This window comes from Bufo bufo, chromosome 1 (assembly GCF_905171765.1).
Source record: "Bufo bufo chromosome 1, aBufBuf1.1, whole genome shotgun sequence".
Classification (NCBI taxonomy): Eukaryota; Metazoa; Chordata; class Amphibia; order Anura; family Bufonidae; genus Bufo; species Bufo bufo.
Window position 1 is genome coordinate 47,330,735 of NC_053389.1, and position 23,966 is coordinate 47,354,700.

The 23,966-nt window shown below is 43.7% G+C and overlaps 1 protein-coding gene across 1 annotated transcript in view; it reads left to right on the plus strand.

Moving 5' to 3' along the window:
- Window positions 1-23,966, plus strand: part of LOC120986720 (protein-arginine deiminase type-1-like) — a 51,967-nt gene that overhangs the window by 14,218 nt on the left and 13,783 nt on the right. Inside the window, exons 2-8 of the mRNA XM_040415460.1 lie at window positions 14,182-14,362; window positions 15,270-15,342; window positions 18,195-18,256; window positions 18,335-18,452; window positions 18,537-18,662; window positions 19,023-19,186; window positions 21,595-21,686. Of these exons, the coding sequence (XP_040271394.1) occupies window positions 14,182-14,362; window positions 15,270-15,342; window positions 18,195-18,256; window positions 18,335-18,452; window positions 18,537-18,662; window positions 19,023-19,186; window positions 21,595-21,686 (816 nt within the window). The remainder of the gene's footprint in view (window positions 1-14,181; window positions 14,363-15,269; window positions 15,343-18,194; window positions 18,257-18,334; window positions 18,453-18,536; window positions 18,663-19,022; window positions 19,187-21,594; window positions 21,687-23,966) is intronic.

A 23,966-nucleotide genomic window follows, 5' to 3' on the forward strand; every position in this document is an offset into this window, starting at 1 on the left:
TCCATTTTTCTCCATTGACTTTAGTGGAAGTCATACATGACTTGCCTGTGTTTTCACAGCGGAATCACAGCTCTAAAATAGTCACGCAACATATGTCATCAGGTAGCCGAACCCTAACGCCTGTGGTCTTCAGGGATTGTGTGAGACGCTGTGTCTAAGCCTAAGGCCTCATGCACGCGGCCGTTGCTCTGGTCCGCATCTGAGCCGCAGTTTGTGCGGCTCGGATGCGGACCCATTCACTTCAATGGGGCCGCAAAAGATGCTGACCGCATCCGTTGCTCCGTTCCGTGGCCCCTCAAAAAAAATAAAAATAACCTGTCCTATTCTTGTCCCCGCTTTGCGGACAAGAATAGGTAGTTATATTAAAGGCTGTCCACGCCGTTCCGCAGATTGCGGAACGCACACTTACGCCATCCGTGTTTTGCGGATCGCAAAACACACAACGGTCGTGTGCATGAGGCCTAAAGCTCAGGAGATGAAAACAAAGGGGGTCATCGGTGAACCCAAGGCAGAGGGCAAGGAGCAATGACATGGCTTATTGGAGTTCTCCACTTTAAAGGGGTTCTCTGGGCTTTGGTGAAAATCCACCTGTGTACCGACCCGTGGAGGGAAGATAATTACTGCCGGGACGGGGACTGGAGTGGAAGAGCCCACATCCAGTCCTGGTGGTCACAACAGAGCAGGGACGGCAGAATCTGCATGATGGAGAACCTGTAGCTCCACAGGTGGGGTCCATCCCTGCACCCCACTATGTATGTGGTTCAGCAGAGAACCCTTTACACCAGTGATGCCCAACCTACGGCCCACGGGCCACATCTGCGGCCTGTGCAGTGGCCGAAGGCGGAGCTTGCGCACAGTTGCAAAAGAGACGTGCCTGCGCCGCCGTTCCTAATTAGGCTCTATTCACACGTCCGTAATTTGGGTCCGCATCTGTTCCGCAATTTGCGGAACGGGTGCGGACCCATTTACTTTCAATGGGGCTGGAACGGATGCGAATCCGCAATTCTGGGAACGCACACGGACGCCATCCGTGTTTTGTGGACCGCAAAACACACAACGGTCGTGTGCATGAGGCCTAATATGTGTGATACTGTCTCCTGATTCTCTGTATTTAAGCTTATCGTGTGGGATACTTCCTGCTGAGCTGCTGTATCTAAGTCTATCATGTGTGATACTGTCTGCTGTATCCAAGCATAGTATATATCATACTTTCTGCTGTATCTAAGCCTATTATGTGCGATGCTTTCTGCCGAGCTGCTGTATCTAAGTCTATCATGTGTGATACTGTCTGCTGTATCTAAGCATAGTATATATTATACTTTCTGCTGTATCTAAGCTTATTATGTGTAATACTGTCTGCTGAGCTGCTGTATCTAAACCTATCATGTGTGATACTGTCCGCTGAGCTGCTGTATCTAAGTCTATCATGTGTGATACTGTCCGCTGAGCTGCTGTATCTAAGTCTATCATGTGTGATACTGTCTGCTGAGATGCAGTATCTAACCTTGTAATGTGTGATACTGTTTGGAGCCACTGTATGTAATCCTTTCGTATGTGGTACCGTCTGCTGAGCTGCTGTATCTAGGCCATGTGCATAACTACACCCTGTGGCAGGGACGCTTCTATGCAGTGACCTATATTTCTCATTTGCTCCAGTTATAAAGACGTTACCCCTCATTATGCAGGTTATTAGATGATAACCATCTTGGAAGGTGCCTGCAGATCTTTCTTATTACTGCTTTTATTGTCACCTCTTTATCCAGTGAGGGAGGCGCCGCTTATCTCAGCAGCTCCTGGGGCAGTACGGTAAGATGTTGGTGCGTATTCACACTGGGAAGCTGAGATTTGCACAGAGGCATAAGATAAAGCTCCTGGGCCTCAATGCAAAATCCTTTATCTGACCTAGGGTGGCAACTTGCATAACACCCCAAAAAGGAGGATATCCTTGGCCACGCCTTCCCCTGCTAAGCCACGCCCCTTCTCACCGTAACAGTGCCGGGGTGACAATGCAGGTCTCTCTACAGCCAGTGCGACAGAAAGAGGAGCGGCATCTTTACTGTGTGTGCACCGCCTGCCATTATGTTCTATGTGTATCAGGGGAGCACCTAGCCTTTCTGCTGCCTGAGGCGAAAACTGAAACGGCGCCCCCCACCCCCGTGCCCATGGCCCTTCTGCTGCCCCCCTTATGCCCCTACCTGGTGCTGCCTGAGGCGATCGCCTCACCACACCTCATTGATGGTGCTCCCCGATGTGTATACATGTATATGCTTAATACAGCCGAGTTTATAGTGCAGACCTGTAGCTGCGACGTTCAGGGCTACGGCTACTTTCACACTGGGGTCTGTTCATACTGGTAGTCAGCACTTTGATTAAGGTTTTACTCCTTTCCCTAGTTTCCAGGCCTTAGGCTACTTTCACACTAGCGTTTTTACTGGATCCGGCAGGGTTCAGCAAAAACGCTTCCGTTACTGATAATACAACCATCTGCATCCGTTATGAACGGATCCGGTTGTATTATCTTTAACATTGCCAAGATGGATCCGCCATGAACTCCATTGAAAGTCCATTGCAGTCAGCACTCCGTTCTGTTCAGTTACGTTTTGTCCCCATTGACAATGAATGAGGACAAAATGGAAGCGTTTTATTTTCTTGTATTGAGTGCCTATGACGGATCTCGATACCGGAATATATTAACGCTAGTGTGAAAGTAGCCTAACATAGGAATCGCCCTTTATTAAGCTGGTACATAAGACACAAAAAATACATAATATGAGTATAAAAAACTTCATAGATGGAGATAATACATTGTTCACAGAGGAGTCTGAAAATAAGCATCAATGTAACATTTAGTACATCAATGGTATTAGAAAACCATAATTGTCATCCATCAAACAGAGAACATAATGGGTAACGAGCAGCATGACTATCTCCATACCACACGCTGTAAAAAAATATCCTGTAAAAACATAATTGTTCAAGAAGCAGAGGGTAGAACTGTAACCGAGCATGTCAGCACAAGTAAAAACATGATTATAGGGGTATAGAGGCATGATTGTGACGTGACTATAAGGCTATGGGGACACGGCTATGACATGACTATAAGGCTATGGAGACATGGTTGTGATGTAATTATAAGGCTATGGAGACACGGTTGCAACGTGATTATAAGGCTATGGAGACACGGTTGGGACATAACTATAAGGCTATGGAGACACGGTTGCGACATGATTATAAGGCTATGGGGACATGGTTGAAACGTGATTATAAGGCTATGGGGACACGGCTGTGACATGATTATAAGGCTATGGAGACATGGTTGTGACATGATTGTGAGGCTATGGAGACACGATTGTGATGTGATTATAAGGCTATGGAGACACGGTTGTGATGTGATTATAAGGCTATGGAGACACGGTTGCGACGTGATTATAAGGCTATGGGGACACGGTTGTGACATAACTATAAGGCTATGGAGACACGGTTGTGATGTGATTATAAGGCTATGGGGACACGGTTGTGACATAACTATAAGGCTATGGAGACACGGCTGTGACATGATTATAAGGCTATGGAAACACGGCTATGACATGACTATAAGGCTATGGAGACACGGCTGTGACATGATTATAAGGCTATGGAAACACGGCTATGACATGACTATAAGGCTATGGAGACACGGCTGTGAAGTGATTATAAGGCTATGGAGACACGGTTGGGACATGACTATAAGGCTATGGAGACACGGTTGTCACATGATTATAAGGCTATGGAGACACGGCTGTGACATGATTATAAGGCTATGGAGACACGGCTGTGACATGATTATAAGGCTATGGAGACACGGCTGTGACATGATTATAAGGCTATGGAGACACGGTTATGACATGACTATAAGGCTATGGAGACATGGCTGTGAAGTGATTATAAGGCTATGGAGACACGGTTGGGACATGACTATAAGGCTATAGAGACACGGTTGTCACATGATTATAAGGCTATGGAGACACGGCTGTGACATGATTATAAGGCTATGGAGACACGGCTGTGACATGATTATAAGGCTATGGAGACACGGTTGCAACGTGATTATAAGGCTATGGAGACACGGTTGCGACGTGATTATAAGGCTATGGAGACACGGCTGTGACAGGATTATAAGGCTATGGAGACACGGCTGTGACATGATTATAAGGCTATGGAGACACGGTTGTGACGTGATTATAAGGCTATGGGGACACGGCTGTGACATGATCAGGTTGTGCATGTAATTGACGGTAGTAAAAGTATGCATGTTTATATTGTAAGACTGTGAAGGCATAATTGTGACATGATTGTAATGCATATATGGACAGCGGTATAGAAATGGGTATAAAAAATCTGGCCAAATACAGTATAAGATGTGTGAAAAAGGCATGGTTCTCTGTGAGATGGATGGCTGCAATAGAATGGGGAAAAAGCTGTAGAAAAGACAGTATGGTGGGACCATGTGAGAAATATAGCCCTAGAAGTTTGTGGCTACCGTTGGGTTAGTCCATAGGCTCTGTGTGAAGCAAGTACCCCGTATTGCCCAGCTTTCCACTATTGCACTCCTAAGTGGTTTTCTACTTTGAAAATTAGCTACCAAAGTTATTCAACGACTTGATGAATAACTAACTTCGACTCATCGGAGCCCATACATTCTAATACTGTACGGAGACAGATCTCCGTACAGTATTAATCCGAAGTTTTGAATGAAGGGACTTCGGATGTAACATCCGAAGCTTGCTTCACTCATCTCTAGTTGATATGCCAAGATATGTGCCCCCTCATAGTAGATATGCCCAGATATGTGCCCCCTCATAGTAGATATGCCCAGATATGTGCCCCCGTATAGTAGATATGCCCAGATATGTGCCCCCTCATAGTAGATATGCCCAGATATGTGCCCCCTCATAGTAGATATGCCCAGATATGTGCCCCCTCATAGTAGATATGCCAAGATATGTGCCCCCTCATAGTACATATGCCCAGATATGTGCCCCCTCATAGTAGATATGCCAAGATATGTGCCCCTTAGACAGGAAGTAAATACTCACCTGGTCCCTCCGATGATCTGCGCTCCGCAGCAGGATACTGTAACACATCGCGCTGCTGTGTAGGAGAAGCAGAGGCTGCCCCGCTCCTTCTCCTACACAGACCAGCAGCAGGATGTGTGAGGAAATCGCACTGCTCCTATGGTGCCCTGGCGGCTGAATGGTGGAGCGGGTGGAGTTGTGGGCTGATTGTAATGGTATAATAGAAGCAGTGTGTTCAGGTATATAGTATATACAGCACTGTACCGATATGTGAGGTATGAGGTATAATAGATGCAGTGTGTACAGATATATAGTATGAGGTATAATAGGTGCAGTGTGTACAGGTATATACTATATATGTACACACACTGCATCTATTATACCTCGTACCTCACTTATCAGTACACTGCTGTATATACTATGTACAGTATCTGTCATGTTCGGATGTGGGAGGGAAACACCACACTGAACATAGGAGGGAAAGTGGTGAGGGAATAAGGCTACTTTCACACTAGCGTTAATATTTTCCGGTATTGAGATCCATCATAGGATCTCAATACCGGAAAAAAAACGCTTCCGTTTTGTCCCCATTCATTGTCAATGGGGACAAAACGTAACTGAACAGAACGGAGTGCTCCAAAATGCATTCCGCTCCGTTCTCATACCGGGGAGCAAACCACTGCGGAGCAAGACGTCATGACCCACAATGCAAGTCAATGGGGACGGATCCGTTTTCTCTGACACAATAGGATCCGTCCCCCATTGACTTTCAATGGAGTTCATGACGGATCCGTCTTGGCTAGGTTACAGATAACACACCTGGGGAAAGAAGTTGTGTCAAGCACCAGAAACAACACAGACGTCATTTGATCCAAACGGAAAACATGTCAGATCAAACCACGTGTTGCCAGTCTCACCGATCTCCTGCCACCTGTCGCGGCAACGTCCGTGACAATATCGGTACACACTGCATCTATTATACCTCGTACCTCACATATTAGTACACTGCTGTATATACTATATTATATCTGTACACACTGCATCTGTTATACCTCACATATCAGTACACTGCTGTATATACTATATTATATCTGTACACACTGCATCTATTATACCTCGTACCTCACATATCAGTACACTGCTGTATATACTATATTATATCTGTACACACTGCCTCTGTTATACCTCCCATATCAGTACACTGCTGTATATACTATATTATATCTGTACACACTGCCTCTGTTATACCTCCCATATCAGTACACTGCTGTATATACTATATTATATCTGTATACACTGCCTCTGTTATACCTCCCATATCAGTACACTGCTGTATATACTATATTATATCTGTACACACTGCCTCTGTTATACCTCCCATATCAGTACACTGCTGTATATACTATATTATATCTGTACACACTGCATCTGTTATACCTCACATATCAGTACACTGCTGTATATACTATATTATATCTGTACACACTGCATCTATTATACCTCGTACCTCACATATCAGTACACTGCTGTATATACTATATTATTTCTGTACACACTGCCTCTGTTATACCTCCCATATCAGTACACTGCTGTATATACTATATTATATCTGTATACACTGCCTCTGTTATACCTCCCATATCAGTACACTGCTGTATATACTATATTATATCTGTACACACTGCCTCTGTTATACCTCACATATCAGTACACTGCTGTATATACTATATTATATCTGTACACACTGCCTCTGTTATACCTCACATATCAGTACACTGCTGTATATGTAGTAAGGCTGAAGCTCAGCCTGCGTTTGTAGGAGGGGCGAAGGAGGCCTATTTAGCGCGGCCCCACGCTCCCATCACGGACGCTGCGCTCTCACCCCTCCCTCCCGTCCCCTTCTTCACCTCTCTCACCATCAGGCATGCCCCTCATTTAGCTCGCACCCAGCCATGGCTTCCCGCACACTCCAGCCATCTATAGTTGACAGTCATGTCATCCCTTTCCCCTCCGTTCTTCTTCACGGTCTCCCACCGTAGCCAGGACCACAAACTATATTATATCTGTACACACTGCATCTGTTATACCTCACATATCAGTACACTGCTGTATATACTATATTATATCTGTACACACTGCCTCTGTTCTACCTCACATATCAGTACACTGCTGTGTATACTATATTATATCTGTACACACTGCCTCTGTTATACCTCACATATCAGTACACTGCTGTATATACTATATTATATCGGTACACACTGCATCTGTTATACCTCACATATCAGTACACTGCTGTATATACTATATTATATCTGTACACACTGCCTCTGTTATACCTCACATATCAGTACACTGCTGTATATACTATATTATATCTGTACACACTGCCTCTGTTATACCTCACATATCAGTACACTGCTGTATATACTATATTATATCTGTACACACTGCCTCTGTTCTACCTCACATATCAGTACACTGCTGTATATACTATATTATATCTGTACACACTGCCTCTGTTATACCTCACATATCAGTACACTGCTGTATATACTATATTATATCTGTACACACTGCCTCTGTTCTACCTCACATATCAGTACACTGCTGTATATACTATATATCTGTACACACTGCCTCTGTTCTACCTCACATATCAGTACACTGCTGTATATACTATATATCTGTACACACTGCCTCTGTTCTACCTCACATATCAGTACACTGCTGTATATACTATATTATATCTGTACACACTGCCTCTGTTATACCTCACATATCAGTACACTGCTGTATATACTATATTATATCTGTACACACTGCATCTGTTATACCTCACATATCAGTACACTGCTGTATATACTATATTATATCTGTACACACTGCCTCTGTTCTACCTCACATATCAGTACACTGCTGTATATACTATATTATATCTGTACACACTGCATCTGTTATACCTCACATATCAGTACACTGCTGTGTATACTATATTATATCTGTACACACTGCATCTGTTATACCTCACATATCAGTACACTGCTGTATATACTATATTATATCTGTACACACTGCCTCTGTTATACCTCACATATCAGTACACTGCTGTATATACTATATTATATCTGTACACACTGCATCTGTTATACCTCACATATCAGTACACTGCTGTATATACTATATTATATCTGTACACACTGCATCTGTTATACCTCACATATCAGTACACTGCTGTATATACTATATTATATCTGTACACACTGCCTCTGTTATACCTCACATATCAGTACACTGCTGTATATACTATATTATATCTGTACACACTGCCTCTGTTATACCTCACATATCAGTACACTGCTGTATATACTATATTATATCGGTACACACTGCATCTGTTATACCTCACATATCAGTACACTGCTGTATATACTATATTATATCTGTACACAAAGCCTCTGTTATACCTCACATATCAGTACACTGCTGTATATACTATATTATATCTGTACACACTGCCTCTGTTATACCTCACATATCAGTACACTGCTGTATATACTATATTATATCTGTACACAAAGCCTCTGTTCTACCTCACATATCAGTACACTGCTGTATATACTATATTATATCTGTACACACTGCATCTGTTCTACCTTACATATCAGTACACTGCTGTATATACTATATTATATCTGTACACACTGCATCTGTTATACCTCACATATCAGTACACTGCTGTATATACTATAGACATACTGGATTTGGTGTCGTGGGTTTCAGGTTGCATGCAGCTTTTACTCCATTGACTTTAATGTAAGTTGCTACATGCTTGTGTTTTCACAGCCAAATCCCAGTTGCGCAACATCAAATTACAGACATGTCGCACATATTTTTTGCGTTGGCAGATCACAATATTTAATTTGTATATCGCGGGTGCTGTGGGTCCAGTGATCGTAGGGCGAATGATAATTTTCTTGCGTGTTTTTTATGGCGACACATAAATTCTGCTTTGATGTCAGCACAGCCCATTCCCTCGTGTAGAGACATCTGCCCGTCGCTCGTAATGTAAACTTTATGGCATGTGAATAGACATATTGATTTATGATTATCTTATTATATACAAATGGAAGTATAAATGTCAGTTTATCAGCACGTGTTGGCAGAAGGTGCTTCCACCTTGCATCACTAGGAATGTTCCCGGAGCCAGTGAAGAGTGACACATGACACGGATTTATAGGGCTGTAAATAAAGGCTAATGACAAGATAAATGTCTCCTTATATGACAGCAGGCCAACCACACATAGCTGCCCGGAGGGAGGATACAGTGTAAGCTCTGCTATATGTGAGCTGCAACCAAGTGATACTCAAGACAGTTGTAAGGATGTTGTAAATCTCCACCCTCACACTGATTGACCACCTCCAACACTGCTGTCCATGACTGATTACCTCTAACACAGCGCAACCGACCACCTCCAGCATTCCACCTCACAACCGACCACCTCCAACACTACACTCCATGACTGAACACCTTCAACATTTCCCACCAGGACAGACCACCTCCAACACTGCTTACTATGACTGACCACATCCAATATTTCACACCATGACATACCACCTCCAGCACTGCTCTCCATGACTGACCACCTCCAACACTGCCAAGCGTGACCGACCACCTTCAACACTGCTCACCATGACTGATCATCTCCAATATTTCCCACCATGACAGATAACCAGGACTGACCACCTCAACATATTACACAATGACAGACCACCTCCAACACTTCTCACCATGACTGAGCACCTACAACATTTCACACCACGGCAGACCACTTCCCACACTGCACACCATGACTGACCACCTCCAACATATTACTCCATGACAGACCACCTCCAACACTGTTCACCATGACTAACCACCTCCAACATTTCCCACCAGGAAAGACCACCTCCAACACTGCACACCATGACTGACCACCTCCAACATATTATACCATGACAGGCCAGCTCCAACATTGTTCACCATGACTAACCACCGCCAACATTTCCCACCAGGAAAGACCACCACAATACTGCTTACCATGAATGACCACCTCCAACAGTTCAAACTACAACAGACCACCTCTAACACTACAAATCAAAATCAACCACCTCCAACAATTCACACCACAACAGACCATCTCCAACACTGATCACTGCACACCATCCATGACCAACCACCTCCAACATTTGGTTATATAATAAATAATAGTAAAGATGGCTCACTTGGATTTTGTTCAATATATAAAATATGCTCCGAGAACTCACTAATCTGGTGCCAACAGAATGAAAAGAAATATTATAAATTGTAAATAGTGAGTTCCTCCAGGAGTATATAAAAAAATATATTTATTGATCAGGAACAAATATCAAATACTACATCGAATAAAACATACAGAATATATCCACAATAAATAAAATAAATGATGGTCCAGGTAGTTGATAGGGCCCAGCGGCTAGCTATACCTAAATATTAATGGATCCATTATATGGCAGGAGCTGACATTTATATGATAAAGAGTTGACACAATGTATTAGATTATACAGTATATAGCGATAATTAATATAAAAGGCGGCTCAACTGTTCGATTGAATGGTAGAGGTGCTTATCTGCTGGTTTGACTCACCCAGTCAAAGGAAATAGGATATTGTAAAGAAAGTAGCAGGCACACTCGTATTTGGGGTTTGGATAAAAATGGTTTTATTTTAAATATTGGTTAAAAATTGGTTAAAAATCTGATGTAAGGTCAAAAGTCCTTGGACAGAGGTGTGACAGTAGAGTGAAAATGAGTGGTGTTAGTGAAACTACCGGACACTGGATATGTGCACCGGATTTGGGAAAATGGTGTGAGATATACAGGGAGTGCAGAATTATTAGGCAAGTTGTATTTTTGAGGATTAATTTTATTATTGAACAACAACCATGTTCTCAATGAACCCAAAAAACTCATTAATATCAAAGCTGAATATTTTTGGAAGTAGTTTTTAGTTTGTTTTTAGTTTTAGCTATTTTAGGGGGATATCTGTGTGTGCAGGTGACTATTACTGTGCATAATTATTAGGCAACCTAACAAAAAACAAATATATACCCATTTCAATTATTTATTTTTACCAGTGAAACCAATATAACATCTCAACATTCACAAATATACATTTCTGACATTCAAAAACAAAACAAAAACAAATCAGTGACCAATATAGCCACCTTTCTTTGCAAGGACACTCAAAAGCCTGCCATCCATGGATTCTGTCAGTGTTTTGATCTGTTCACCATCAACATTGCGTGCAGCAGCAACCACAGCCTCCCAGACACTGTTCAGAGAGGTGTACTGTTTTCCCTCCTTGTAAATCTCACATTTGATGATGGACCACAGGTTCTCAATGGGGTTCAGATCAGGTGAACAAGGAGGCCATGTCATTAGATTTTCTTCTTTTATACCCTTTCTTGCCAGCCACGCTGTGGAGTACTTGGACGCGTGTGATGGAGCATTGTCCTGCATGAAAATCATGTTTTTCTTGAAGGATGCAGACTTCTTCCTGTACCACTGCTTGAAGAAGGTGTCTTCCAGAAACTGGCAGTAGGACTGGGAGTTGAGCTTGACTCCATCCTCAACCCGAAAAGGCCCCACAAGCTCATCTTTGATGATACCAGCCCAAACCAGTACTCCACCTCCACCTTGCTGGCGTCTGAGTCGGACTGGAGCTCTCTGCCCTTTACCAATCCAGCCACGGGCCCATCCATCTGGCCCATCAAGACTCACTCTCATTTCATCAGTCCATAAAACCTTAGAAAAATCAGTCTTGAGATATTTCTTGGCCCAGTCTTGACGTTTCAGCTTGTGTGTCTTGTTCAGTGGTGGTCGTCTTTCAGCCTTTCTTACCTTGGCCATGTCTGTGAGTATTGCACACCTTGTGCTTTTGGGCACTCCAGTGATGTTGCAGCTCTGAAATATGGCCAAACTGGTGGCAAGTGGCATCTTGGCAGCTGCACGCTTGACTTTTCTCAGTTCATGGGCAGTTATTTTGCGCCTTGGTTTTTCCACACGCTTCTTGCGACCCTGTTGACTATTTTGAATGAAACGCTTGATTGTTCGATGATCACGCTTCAGAAGCTTTGCAATTTTAAGAGTGCTGCATCCCTCTGCAAGATATCTCACTATTTTTGACTTTTCTGAGCCTGTCAAGTCCTTCTTTTGACCCATTTTGCCTAAGGAAAGGAAGTTGCCTAATAATTATGCACACCTAATATAGGGTGTTGATGTCATTAGACCACACCCCTTCTCATTACAGAGATGCACATCACCTAATATGCTTAATTGGTAGTAGGCTTTCGAGCCTATACAGCTTGGAGTAAGACAACATGCATAAAGAGGATGATGTGGTCAAAATACTCATTTGCCTAATAATTCTGCACGCAGTGTATGGCTGGTACCAAGCTTGGTGAATGCCTTAATGGGTCAAGTCCATAGAAGTCCGTGTAGATGATAAAAATTGGTTCGAATAAAATGAAAAATGAAAAATATGAGAAAAATGGTGGATGTGGCTGTGTTAACTGTAAAATGGATAGTACATCTGTGGGATGTCTGTTATATAGTCCTTTCCCAAAAGGTGCAGTAGAGTGGAAGCCTATAAGAGAGATTCTGTATTGCTTTTGTTATGGGCAGCATAGACTACTATTATGATGGAATGCCTCTCATAGGCTTCCATGGTGCATGCCGTCATAGAAATCCGTTCTATGATATCCGTTCGTGATAGCGGAATCCATCATGGGATTCTTAGATAACCTGAACCTTGTACGCCAAAGTTAAAAACACTAGTTCGCTCATCCCTAGTTATAGGCGTCCGCACAGAAGCCTAGAGATTAGCCTAGAATTGTGGACAGAGCCACAGGCATGTGCTGTAGTGATCCTTTTTTTGGCTGAGCTCTGTAGTTCTACGGGCACAAGTGCTGTTTGTTGCTGTAGATCGAGCTGAGATATACGCCTGGTGTGCTGAGCATTGTAGTTCCACAGACTACTAAGGCTACTTTCACACTGGCGTTTTGGCTTTCCGTTTCTGAGATCCATCTAAGGCTCTCACAAGCGTCCAAAACGGATGCCCTTAATGCATTCGGAATGGATAAGGATCCGATCAGAATGCATCAGTTTGCCTCCGATCAGTCTCCATTCCGCTCTGGAGGCGGACACCAAAACGTTGCCTGCAGCGCTCTGCTGTCCGCTTGACGAAACTGAGCCAAACGGATCCGTCTTGGCACACAATGTAAGTCAATGGGGACGGATCCGTTTTCTCTGATACAATCTGGCACAACAGAAAACGAATCCGTCTCCCATTGACTTTCAATGGAGTTCATGACGGATCCGTCTTGGCTATGTTACAGATAAGACAAACGGATCCGTTCATGACGGATGCAAGCGGTTGTATTATTGTAACGGATCAGTTTTTGCAGATCAATGACAGATCTGCCCAAAACGCGAGTGTTAAAGTAGCCGTACGCTTCATCTTCCCAGGAGTCTCGTCTTCCGCAGAGCGCAGCTAGCAAACAGCGGTCAGATGGTCAGCAGGGCTGTGCCGTAAATAATAGCAAAAATAAAAAAGACGGAGATGGGAATAAATGCCACATATTGGACGTGCTGTCTCCATCTTTGCTATTTTTGCTTTGTGGAGTATTCTATTTTTTATGAGGAAACCTACCACTTCTCCAAGAGACGTGCACCCGTCGCCCCCATATTCTAGGAGTGCTGTTCATCTGGCTTTATTTTAACTCCGTGAATAATAGCAACAGGATTTTCATCCAAAGGAAAGTTTAACGTCCTGTTATGATAAATAGCAGTCAGTCTCTTGCCTGGTATATCTGTATTTGGGCTAATATCATCAAATACATTGGTATATAAATAAATACATAGGTTAGCAACAATAAACAAGAATGAAAATGGAAAAATAAATAAATACTAATGATATTAAAGATGAGAGATAGATCACGCCAACATTTCATGCCATGACCAACCACCCATCCATGAGAAGCCAAAATACCCTCTGTTCTCTGTTGTCCTGTCAGTGATTAAATCATCATTTTGTGTTTGCTTTGGAGGACGGTCCCCAGTGGAGCCGATTCATTCGATGTCCGAGGAACAAGCTCTTTGGATGTCATCGTTGTTTACAACAGCAAAACTCTGAACAAACCCCAGAAGGGAGAAAAGTGGCCTTTAAATGAACTCGTCAAAGTCATGGTCTCCCCCAAAAAGGCCAGCACATCTCTCAATGACGGCAAGGTGACTCCAAAATATTACAGTGTAATAATCTGCAGAATATATCACTGTGTATTTATCAGGAGATAGAGAGGACAGGGCGATGTTCTGCAGATCTCTAGAGAGTTTAGTAGTGTAATAATCTGCAGAATATATCACTATGTATTTATCAGGAGATAGAGAGGACAGGGCGATGTTCTGCAGATCTCTAGAGAGTTTAGTAGTGTAATAATCTGCAGAATATATCACTATGTATCTGTCAGGAGGTAAAGGGGACAGAGCAATGTTCTGCAGATCTCTAGAGAGGTCAGTGGTGTAATAATCTGCAGAATATATCACTATGTATCTGTCAGGAGGTAAAGGGGACAGAGCAATGTTCTGCAGATCTCTAGAGAGGTCAGTGGTGTAATAATCTGCAGAATACAGTATATCACTATGTATCTGTCAGGAGGTAAAGCGGACAGAGCAATGTTCTGCAGATCTCTAGAGAGGTCAGTGGTGTAATAATCTGCAGAATATATCACTATGTATTTATCAGGAGATAGAGAAGACAGAGCAATATTCTGCAGATCTCTAGAGAGTTTAGTGGTGCAATAATCTGCATAATATATCACTATGTATCTGTCAGGAGGTAAAGGGGACAGAGCAATATTCTGCAGATCTCTAGAGAGTTTAGTGGTGCAATAATCTGGATAATATATCACTATGTATCTGTCAGGAGGTAAAGGGGACAGAGCAATGTTCTGCAGATCTCTAGAGAGGTCAGTGGTGTAATAATCTGCAGAATATATCACTATGTATATGCCAGGAGGTAGAGAGGACAGAGCAATGTTCTGCAGATCTCTAGAGAGGTCAGTGGTGTAATAATCTGCTGAACACAGAGTTCGTTATCAGTCATTTATGACCAGTATTCACCATCAATCACTTGTAGGTTAAGGTTGACTATTATGGATCCCAAGGCAAACAACTCCTGGACAGCTCCTTGTTGTACCTAACAAATGTTGGTGAGTATAGTCACAATGGATGATGTTAGTATGGGGTCTGGTCAGTATGGATGATGCTGTTGTGGGGTCTGGTCAGTATGGATGATGCTGTTGTGGGGTCTGGTCAGTATGGATGATGATGGTGTGGGGTCTGGTCACTATGGGATGATGCTGTTGTGGGGTCTGGTCAGTATGGATGATGCTGTTGTGGGGTCTGGTCAGTATGGATGATGATGGTGTAGGGTTTGGTCAGTATGGATGATGCTGTTGTGGGGTCTGGTCACTATGGATGATGATGGTGTGGGGTCTGGTCACTATGGGATGATGTTGGTGTGGGGTCTTGTCACTCTGGATGATGTCGGTGTGGGGTCTGGTCACTCTGGATGATGTCGGTGTGTGGTCTGGTCACTATGGATGATGGTGTGGGGTCTGGTCACTATGGATGATGGTGTGGGGTCTGGTCACTATGGATGATGCCGTTGTGAGGTTGAGGGGTCTGGTCACTATGGATGATGCTGTTGTGGGGTCTGGTCACTATGGATGATGCTGTTGTGGGGTCTGGTAACTATGGATGATGTTGGTGTGGGGTCTATACAGGGAGTGCAGAATTATTAGGCAAGTTGTATTTTTGAGGATTAATTTTATTATTGAACAACAACCATGTTCTCAATGAACCCAAAAAACTCATTAATATCAAAGCTGAATATTTTTGGAAGTAGTTTTTAGTTTGTTTTTAGTTTTAGCTATTTTAGGGGGATATCTGTGTGTGCAGGTGACTATTACTGTGCATAATTATTAGGCAACTTAACAAAAAACAAATATATACCCATTTCAATTATTTATTTTTACCAGTGAAACCAATATAACATCTCAACATTCACAAATATACATTTCTGACATTCAAAAACAAAACAAAAACAAATCAGTGACCAATATAGCCACCTTTCTTTGCAAGGACACTCAAAAGCCTGCCATCCATGGATTCTGTCAGTGTTTTGATCTGTTCACCATCAACATTGCGTGCAGCAGCAACCACAGCCTCCCAGACACTGTTCAGAGAGGTGTACTGTTTTCCCTCCTTGTAAATCTCACATTTGATGATGGACCACAGGTTCTCAATGGGGTTCAGATCAGGTGAACAAGGAGGCCATGTCATTAGATTTTCTTCTTTTATACCCTTTCTTGCCAGCCACGCTGTGGAGTACTTGGACGCGTGTGATGGAGCATTGTCCTGCATGAAAATCATGTTTTTCTTGAAGGATGCAGACTTCTTCCTGTACCACTGCTTGAAGAAGGTGTCTTCCAGAAACTGGCAGTAGGACTGGGAGTTGAGCTTGACTCCATCCTCAACCCGAAAAGGCCCCACAAGCTCATCTTTGATGATACCAGCCCAAACCAGTACTCCACCTCCACCTTGCTGGCGTCTGAGTCGGACTGGAGCTCTCTGCCCTTTACCAATCCAGCCACGGGCCCATCCATCTGGCCCATCAAGACTCACTCTCATTTCATCAGTCCATAAAACCTTAGAAAAATCAGTCTTGAGATATTTCTTGGCCCAGTCTTGACGTTTCAGCTTGTGTGTCTTGTTCAGTGGTGGTCGTCTTTCAGCCTTTCTTACCTTGGCCATGTCTGTGAGTATTGCACACCTTGTGCTTTTGGGCACTCCAGTGATGTTGCAGCTCTGAAATATGGCCAAACTGGTGGCAAGTGGCATCTTGGCAGCTGCACGCTTGACTTTTCTCAGTTCATGGGCAGTTATTTTGCGCCTTGGTTTTTCCACACGCTTCTTGCGACCCTGTTGACTATTTTGAATGAAATGCTTGATTGTTCGATGATCACGCTTCAGAAGCTTTGCAATTTTAAGAGTGCTGCATCCCTCTGCAAGATATCTCACTATTTTTGACTTTTCTGAGCCTGTCAAGTCCTTCTTTTGACCCATTTTGCCAAAGGAAAGGAAGTTGCCTAATAATTATGCACACCTAATATAGGGTGTTGATGTCATTATACCACACCCCTTCTCATTACAGAGATGCACATCACCTAATATGCTTAATTGATAGTAGGCTTTCGAGCCTATACAGCTTGGAGTAAGACAACATGCATAAAGAGGATGATGTGGTCAAAATACTCATTTGCCTAATAATTCTGCACGCAGTGTACACTATGGATGATGCTGTTGTGGGGTCTGGTTACTCTGGATGATGGTGTGGGGTCTGGTCACTATGGATGATGCTGTTGTGGGGTCTGGTCACTCTGGATGATGTTGGTGTGTGGTCTGGTCACTCTGGATGATGTTGGTGTGTGGTCTGGTCACTCTGGATGATGTTGGTGTGTGGTCTGGTCACTATGGATGATGCTGTTGTGGGGTCTGGTCCCTATGGATGATGGTGTGGGGTCTGGACACTCTGGATGATGTCGGTGTGTGGTCTGGTCACTCTGGATGATGTCGGTGTGTGGTCTGGTCACTATGGATGATGCTGTTGTGGGGTCTGGTCCCTATGGATGATGGTGTGGGGTCTGGTCACTATGGATGATGGTGTGGGGTCTGGTCCCTATGAATGATGGTGTGGGGTCTGGTCACTATGGATGATGGTGTGGGGTCTGGTCACTATGGATGATGGTGTGGGGTCTGGTCACTATGGATGATGCTGTTGTGGGGTCTGGTCACTATGGATGATGCTGTTGTGGAGTCTGGTCACTATGGATGATGTTGGCATGGCTTCTGGTCACTATAAATTATGTTGGTGTGGGGTCTGGTCAGTATGGATGATGTTGGTGTGGATCTGATCAATGTTGGTGATGCTTTGGTTGGGTTATTGATGATGACCGTGCTATGGTATGACTTGGTTCCTTCATATCATCCATGTTCTCAGCTATCTCCCTGGATGTTGATTTCTTCCGCTCTGGAACGGTGATGCGTGGAATCAGAGGGAAGGTAACGTGTGGCCTCCTCCTCATACTTACATGCAATATACTTTACAATGTCTCACCATCTTTTTTCATCATTGTGTAGGACACTTGGTCTTGGGGACGTGGTGGGAAGGGCGCTATTTTGCTGGTGAACTGTGACAGGGATCGCAACCTAAACAGTGTTCCTGACAATAAAGATGCTGGGCCAACCAACGCTACTGGTACTGACCACGCTTATCGTAGTCACTACTGTATTTTAATATGATGACACTAAATGTGGGGTCTAATACGTGTTTTTCTCACAGATATCAAGGACATGTCTCCCATGATCTTGACCGCTGAAGGACCTGATAAGATCTTTGATGATTACAAAGTGATCCTGGAGATCTCGTCATCTGATGCCAACAGACTGCGAGTCTATCAAAAGAGAAGTATGTATCTGTACAATGAGGGGAATAACTGTATGGAAATGCCTCCTGTGGCCCAAAGCTGGCCACACACATTGCATAAATGCTGGCCCATCCCACCAAGGAAGAAAATGATCGGGCTGTTGGATTTTAATATTTCCAATCCTGTTGTTTGTGTGAAGATAAGTCAGAGGAGTCTGGAAATGGCTTTCTCCCCTTATACCATTATGGACACATGGTGCTTGGCCAAGAGCTCTCTGATGTGTAAGGCCTATGTCTAGGAGCAGACATCTTACCACCCCTTCATACTGGTCCATTTTCTTGAGGGTATTTGGTCCCTCCAAGGGGCAGAGAGCTGGTGATATCTCAGGATCTTGCTTACAGGGTATCAGTATGCCAATGTCTTGGGGAAGAGCAAGCTGTCCTACGTAGTCAATAGAGACAACCTGAATGAGATCCCTTTCTACGTGGAGGGTCTTGAGTTCCCTGATGGTGACTTCCCCGGTCTGGTTTATATAGACCTTGTATTTCAGAAGAACAGTGATAAGGTAAGTGATTGGATTAAAGGAAGATTAGAAGTAACCATGACTAAGGTCGGGTGATCAAAGACCTGGATGTCCATATTGGATATTTGGTGAAGAGCCATGGCCAGAGGAGGGCTCATAGTGAGAATCAGAGTATAGGCCAAGTCCTAGTGCTCCTCCTTAATCGCAGGGCTGTATACTGTTGGTAGCTCCTGTATTCAGTATGTAGCTCCTGTATACAGTATGTAGCTCCTCTAAACTGTCTGTAGCTTCTGTATACTGTCTATAACTCCTGTATAACTCCTGTATACTGTCTGTAGCTCCGGTATACTGTCTGTAGCTCTTGTATACTGTCTGTAGCTCCGGTATACTGTCTGTAGCTCCGGTATATTGTCTATAGCTTCTGAATATATTTTCAATAGCTCCTGTATACTGTCTATAGCTCCTGTATACTATCTGTAGCTCCTGTATACTGTCTATAGCTCCTGTATACTGTCTGTAACTCCTGTATACTGTCTATAGCTCTGTATACTTTCTGTAGCTCCTGTATACTGTCTGTAGCTCTGTATACTTTCTGTAGATCCTGTATACTGTCTGTAGCTCCGGTATACTGTCTGTAGCTCCGGTATACTGTCTGTAGCTCCTGTATACTGTCCGTAGCTCCGGTATACTGTCTGTAGCTACTGTATACTGTCTGTAACTCTGTATATTGTCTATAGCTTCTGTATATTTTCAAAAGCTCCTGTATACTGTCTATAGCTCCTGTATACTGTCTGTAGCTCCTGTATACTGTCTATAGCTCTGTATACTTTCTGTAGATCCTGTATACTGTCTTTAGCTCCTGTATACTGTCTATAGCTCCTGTATATTTTCAAAAGCTCCTGTATACTGTCTATAGCTCCTGTATACTGTCTGTAGCTCCTGTATACTGTCTATAGCTCTGTATACTTTCTATAGCTCCTGTATACTGTCTTTAGCTCCTGTATACTTTCTGTAGCTCCTGTATACTGTCTGTAGCTCCTGTATACTGTCTGTAACTCTTTTATACTGTCTGTAACTCTGTATATTTTCAATAGCACCTGTACACTGTCTATAGCTCATATTTACTGTCTGTAGCTCCTGTATATTTTCTACAGCTCCTGTATACTGTTTGTAGCTCCTGTATACTGTCTGTACCTCCTCTATACTGGTGCTTATGGGCATCTCTGTGATATACACTCACCTACAGAATTATTAGGAACACCTGTTCTATTTCTCATTAATGCAATTATCTAGTCAACCAATCACATGGCAGTTGCTTCAATGCATTTAGGGGGGTGGTCCTTGTCAAGACAATCTCCTGAACTCCAAACTGAATGTCAGAATGGGAAAGAAAGGTGATTTAAGCCATTTTGAGCGTGGCATGGTTGTTGGTGCCAGACGGGCCGGTCTGAGTATTTCACAATCTGCTCAGTTACTGGGATTTTCACGCACAACCATTTCTAGGGTTTACAAAGAATGGTGTGAAAAGGGAAAAACATCCAGTATGCGGCAGTCCTGTGGGCAAAAATGCCTTGTGGATGCTAGAGGTCAGAGGAGAATGGGCCGACTGATTCAAGCTGATAGAAGAGCAACGTTGACTGAAATAACCACTCGTTACAACCGAGGTCTGCAGCAAAGCATTTGTGAAGCCACAACACGCACAACCTTGAGGCGGATGGGCTACAACAGCAGAAGACCCCCCCGGGTACCACTCATCTCCACTACAAATAGGAAAAAGAGGCTACAATTTGCACGAGCTCACCAAAATTGGACTGTTGAAGACTGGAAAAATGTTGCCTGGTCTGATGAGTCTCGATTTCTGTTGAGACATTCAAATGGTAGAGTCCGAATTTGGCGTAAACAGAATGAGAACATGTATCCATCCTCTGATGGCTACTTCCAGCAGGATAATGCACCATGTCACAAAGCTCCAATCATTTCAAATTGGTTTCTTGAACATGACAATGAGTTCACTGTACTAAAATGGCCCCCACAGTCACCAGATCTCAACCCAATAGAGCATCTTTGGGATGTGGTGGAACGGGAGCTTCGTGCCCTGGATGTGCATCCCTCAAATCTCCATCAACTGCAGGATACTATCCTATCAATATGGGCCAACATTTCTAAAGAATGCTATCAGCACCTTGTGGAATCAATGCCACGTAGCATTAAGGCAGTTCTGAAGGCAAAAGGGGGTCCAACACCGTATTAGTATGGTGTTCCTAATAATTCTTTAGGTGAGTGTATATGATTGAATGCGTGAAGGTTTAGTGTTCGGCAGCTGTCCCCCTGCCTGCGCCCACCACAGATGTCAGGACTGTAGAAGCAGAGACTTCTGATTCTTTTCCAGTTCATTGCTCTATAATATATCATTTGCATACTGATAAGTCCGTGCCCCCCTCCCTCATTAGAGCAAGATCTTCACAGAGAAGGTGGTCTTCAGAGTGGCTCCATGGATCATGACCCCAAACACCCAGAAGCCCCTGGAGGTCTTTGTCTGCAAGTAAGTGCACTGACCCCCTGTCCGTGTGATAAACCCACACACCCTTCACCATATAATACGGGTAGAGGTACCGAAACCCCCAGGGAATGAAGCACACATCTCTCTCCGGTCCTGATAACTTGTTACAATGTATCAGTGCAGGTAAAATGTATCAATCTAATTGTTTACATCACAGAGGATAATCTGGACTAGATACAGTTGTAACAAACCTTCCAAGGAGTATGGGGTGTGCACGGGTTTTTGGCCTGTGGATGTAATGCTCGGTGTTTCCATTCACTGACAACAAGCAGAAAACATGAAAACAGTGATGAATTGAGACACAAAATGTATAACAAAGTTGCAGAACTGTTTGTTATACAGTACAGTGATTGAGCATTGCAGTAAGTGGACTGGCATGCTGCTCCAGGTGGCACCTGCACTCAGGGGTGCACCTCCAATGAGGCCGGGTAAGGCGAATGCCTCAGGCAGCGAAACCTAGGAAAAATACGTACCTGGGATTTTACTTTCCTTGAGTCCGGAGGCAGCACACCATGGGTTAACCCGACCTCATTAGCTCCTTGGACCGCCCACCTAGTTAAACAATTAGAGATTAGTTAGTCGGTACCTATATAGCAGGCCATCTAGGTGCACCTCCTTGTGTTTTTAAAAAATAGATTCAGACAAAAAATTCATGCTAGGAAAATATCTTTATTTGGGAGGGTATATATGTGCTGCCTCCGGACTCAAGGAAAGTAAAATCCCAGGTACGTATTTTTCCTTTCCCTCTTCGTCCTCCGGCAGCACACCATGGGATTTTTATAGATCACAAAGGGGGGGATCAATCTGCAAGGCTGCATTTAACACTCCAGTGCCGAAGGCTGAGCTTTTAGCGTTGATGTCCAGCCGATAGTGCTTGACAAAGGTGAGAGATTTGGACCAGGACGCAGCGTTACAGATGTCTTGGATAGAGACTTGCGCTTGTTCCGCCCAGGAGACCGCGGTAGCTCTTGTTGAATGTGCTCTTAGAGGGAATGGAGAAGAGAGACCTTCTAATTCGTATGATTCTATAATCGTAGACTTTATCCATCTAGCCAGGGTGTCTTTAGATGGTTGAAGACCCTTCCTTAATCCTGAAAATGACACAAATAGGCTTTCTGCATTTCTGAAATCTGCCGTTCTTTCCAAATAGATTTCAATTGCTCTTTTAACGTCTAGAGTATGCAAGAGCTCTTCCTGTTCGTTAGCAGGGTCAGGAATAAACGCAGGTAGGAAAGCTTCTCTATTTATATTGTCTGAGGAAGCAATTTTCGGTATAAAGGAGGGCATAGTACGCAACAATACACCATCAGGCAGGAATCTTAGATAAGGATGTCTTGAGGATAAGGCTTGTAGCTCTCCTAGGCGCTTTGCTGAGGTGATAGCCACCAGAAACAGAACCTTGTATGACAACCATTTAAGATCAGTATCTTGAAGGGGTTCAAAAGGCGGAGTCAACAACTTCCTAAGGACCAGGGAGAGATCCCAGACGGGAACAGGTTCTCTTAAGGTTGGCTTCAGTTTCTTTATGGCTTTGAAGAACCTGGATATGAGAGGGTGATTAAGAAATTTATTCTCTGTCATCACATTGATCGCCGTCATGTGAGCCTTCAAAGTGTTGGGCTTGAATCCCTTCTGGAAACCTTCTTGGAGGAATTGTAAAACGGACTTGACTGTAACCTCTGGATAGTTAGACTCTGTTGACCAGGTCACAAATTTTTTCCAGATCCTTGCATATTTCTTATTAGTGGAATCCTTGCGTGAGCACAGTAGGATAGAAATGACTGATTCTGTAAGACCTTCCTGTTCTAGTCTGGTTCTCTCAGTCTCCAGGCCGTAAGGTGTAGCCTGTCCAGATGTTGATGGTACAGGCCGTTCTGAAGCAGTAAGTTGGGAACCATCGGTAGCTTCCAGTATTCTCTCTTCGACATCTGAAGGAGGAGAGGGAACCAGGACCTTCTGGGCCAGAATGGGGCTATTAGGATGGCTTGGGGTCTCTCCAGCATGATCTTCCTTAGAACCCTCAGGATGAGAGGAACAGGTGGGAAGAGATAGACAAATAGGTGCTTCCAACTGATGGAGAACGCATCTACTACTGTGGGCCGATCCATCCTGTTTAGGGAGCAGTAGTTGGTCAGTTTCCTGTTTTCCTTGGATGCCATGAGATCCCAATCCGGACAACCCCATTTGTTTACAACTTGCTGGAAAATAACAGGATTCAATTCCCATTCTGACTGACTGATCTTCTTCCGACTCAGGAGATCC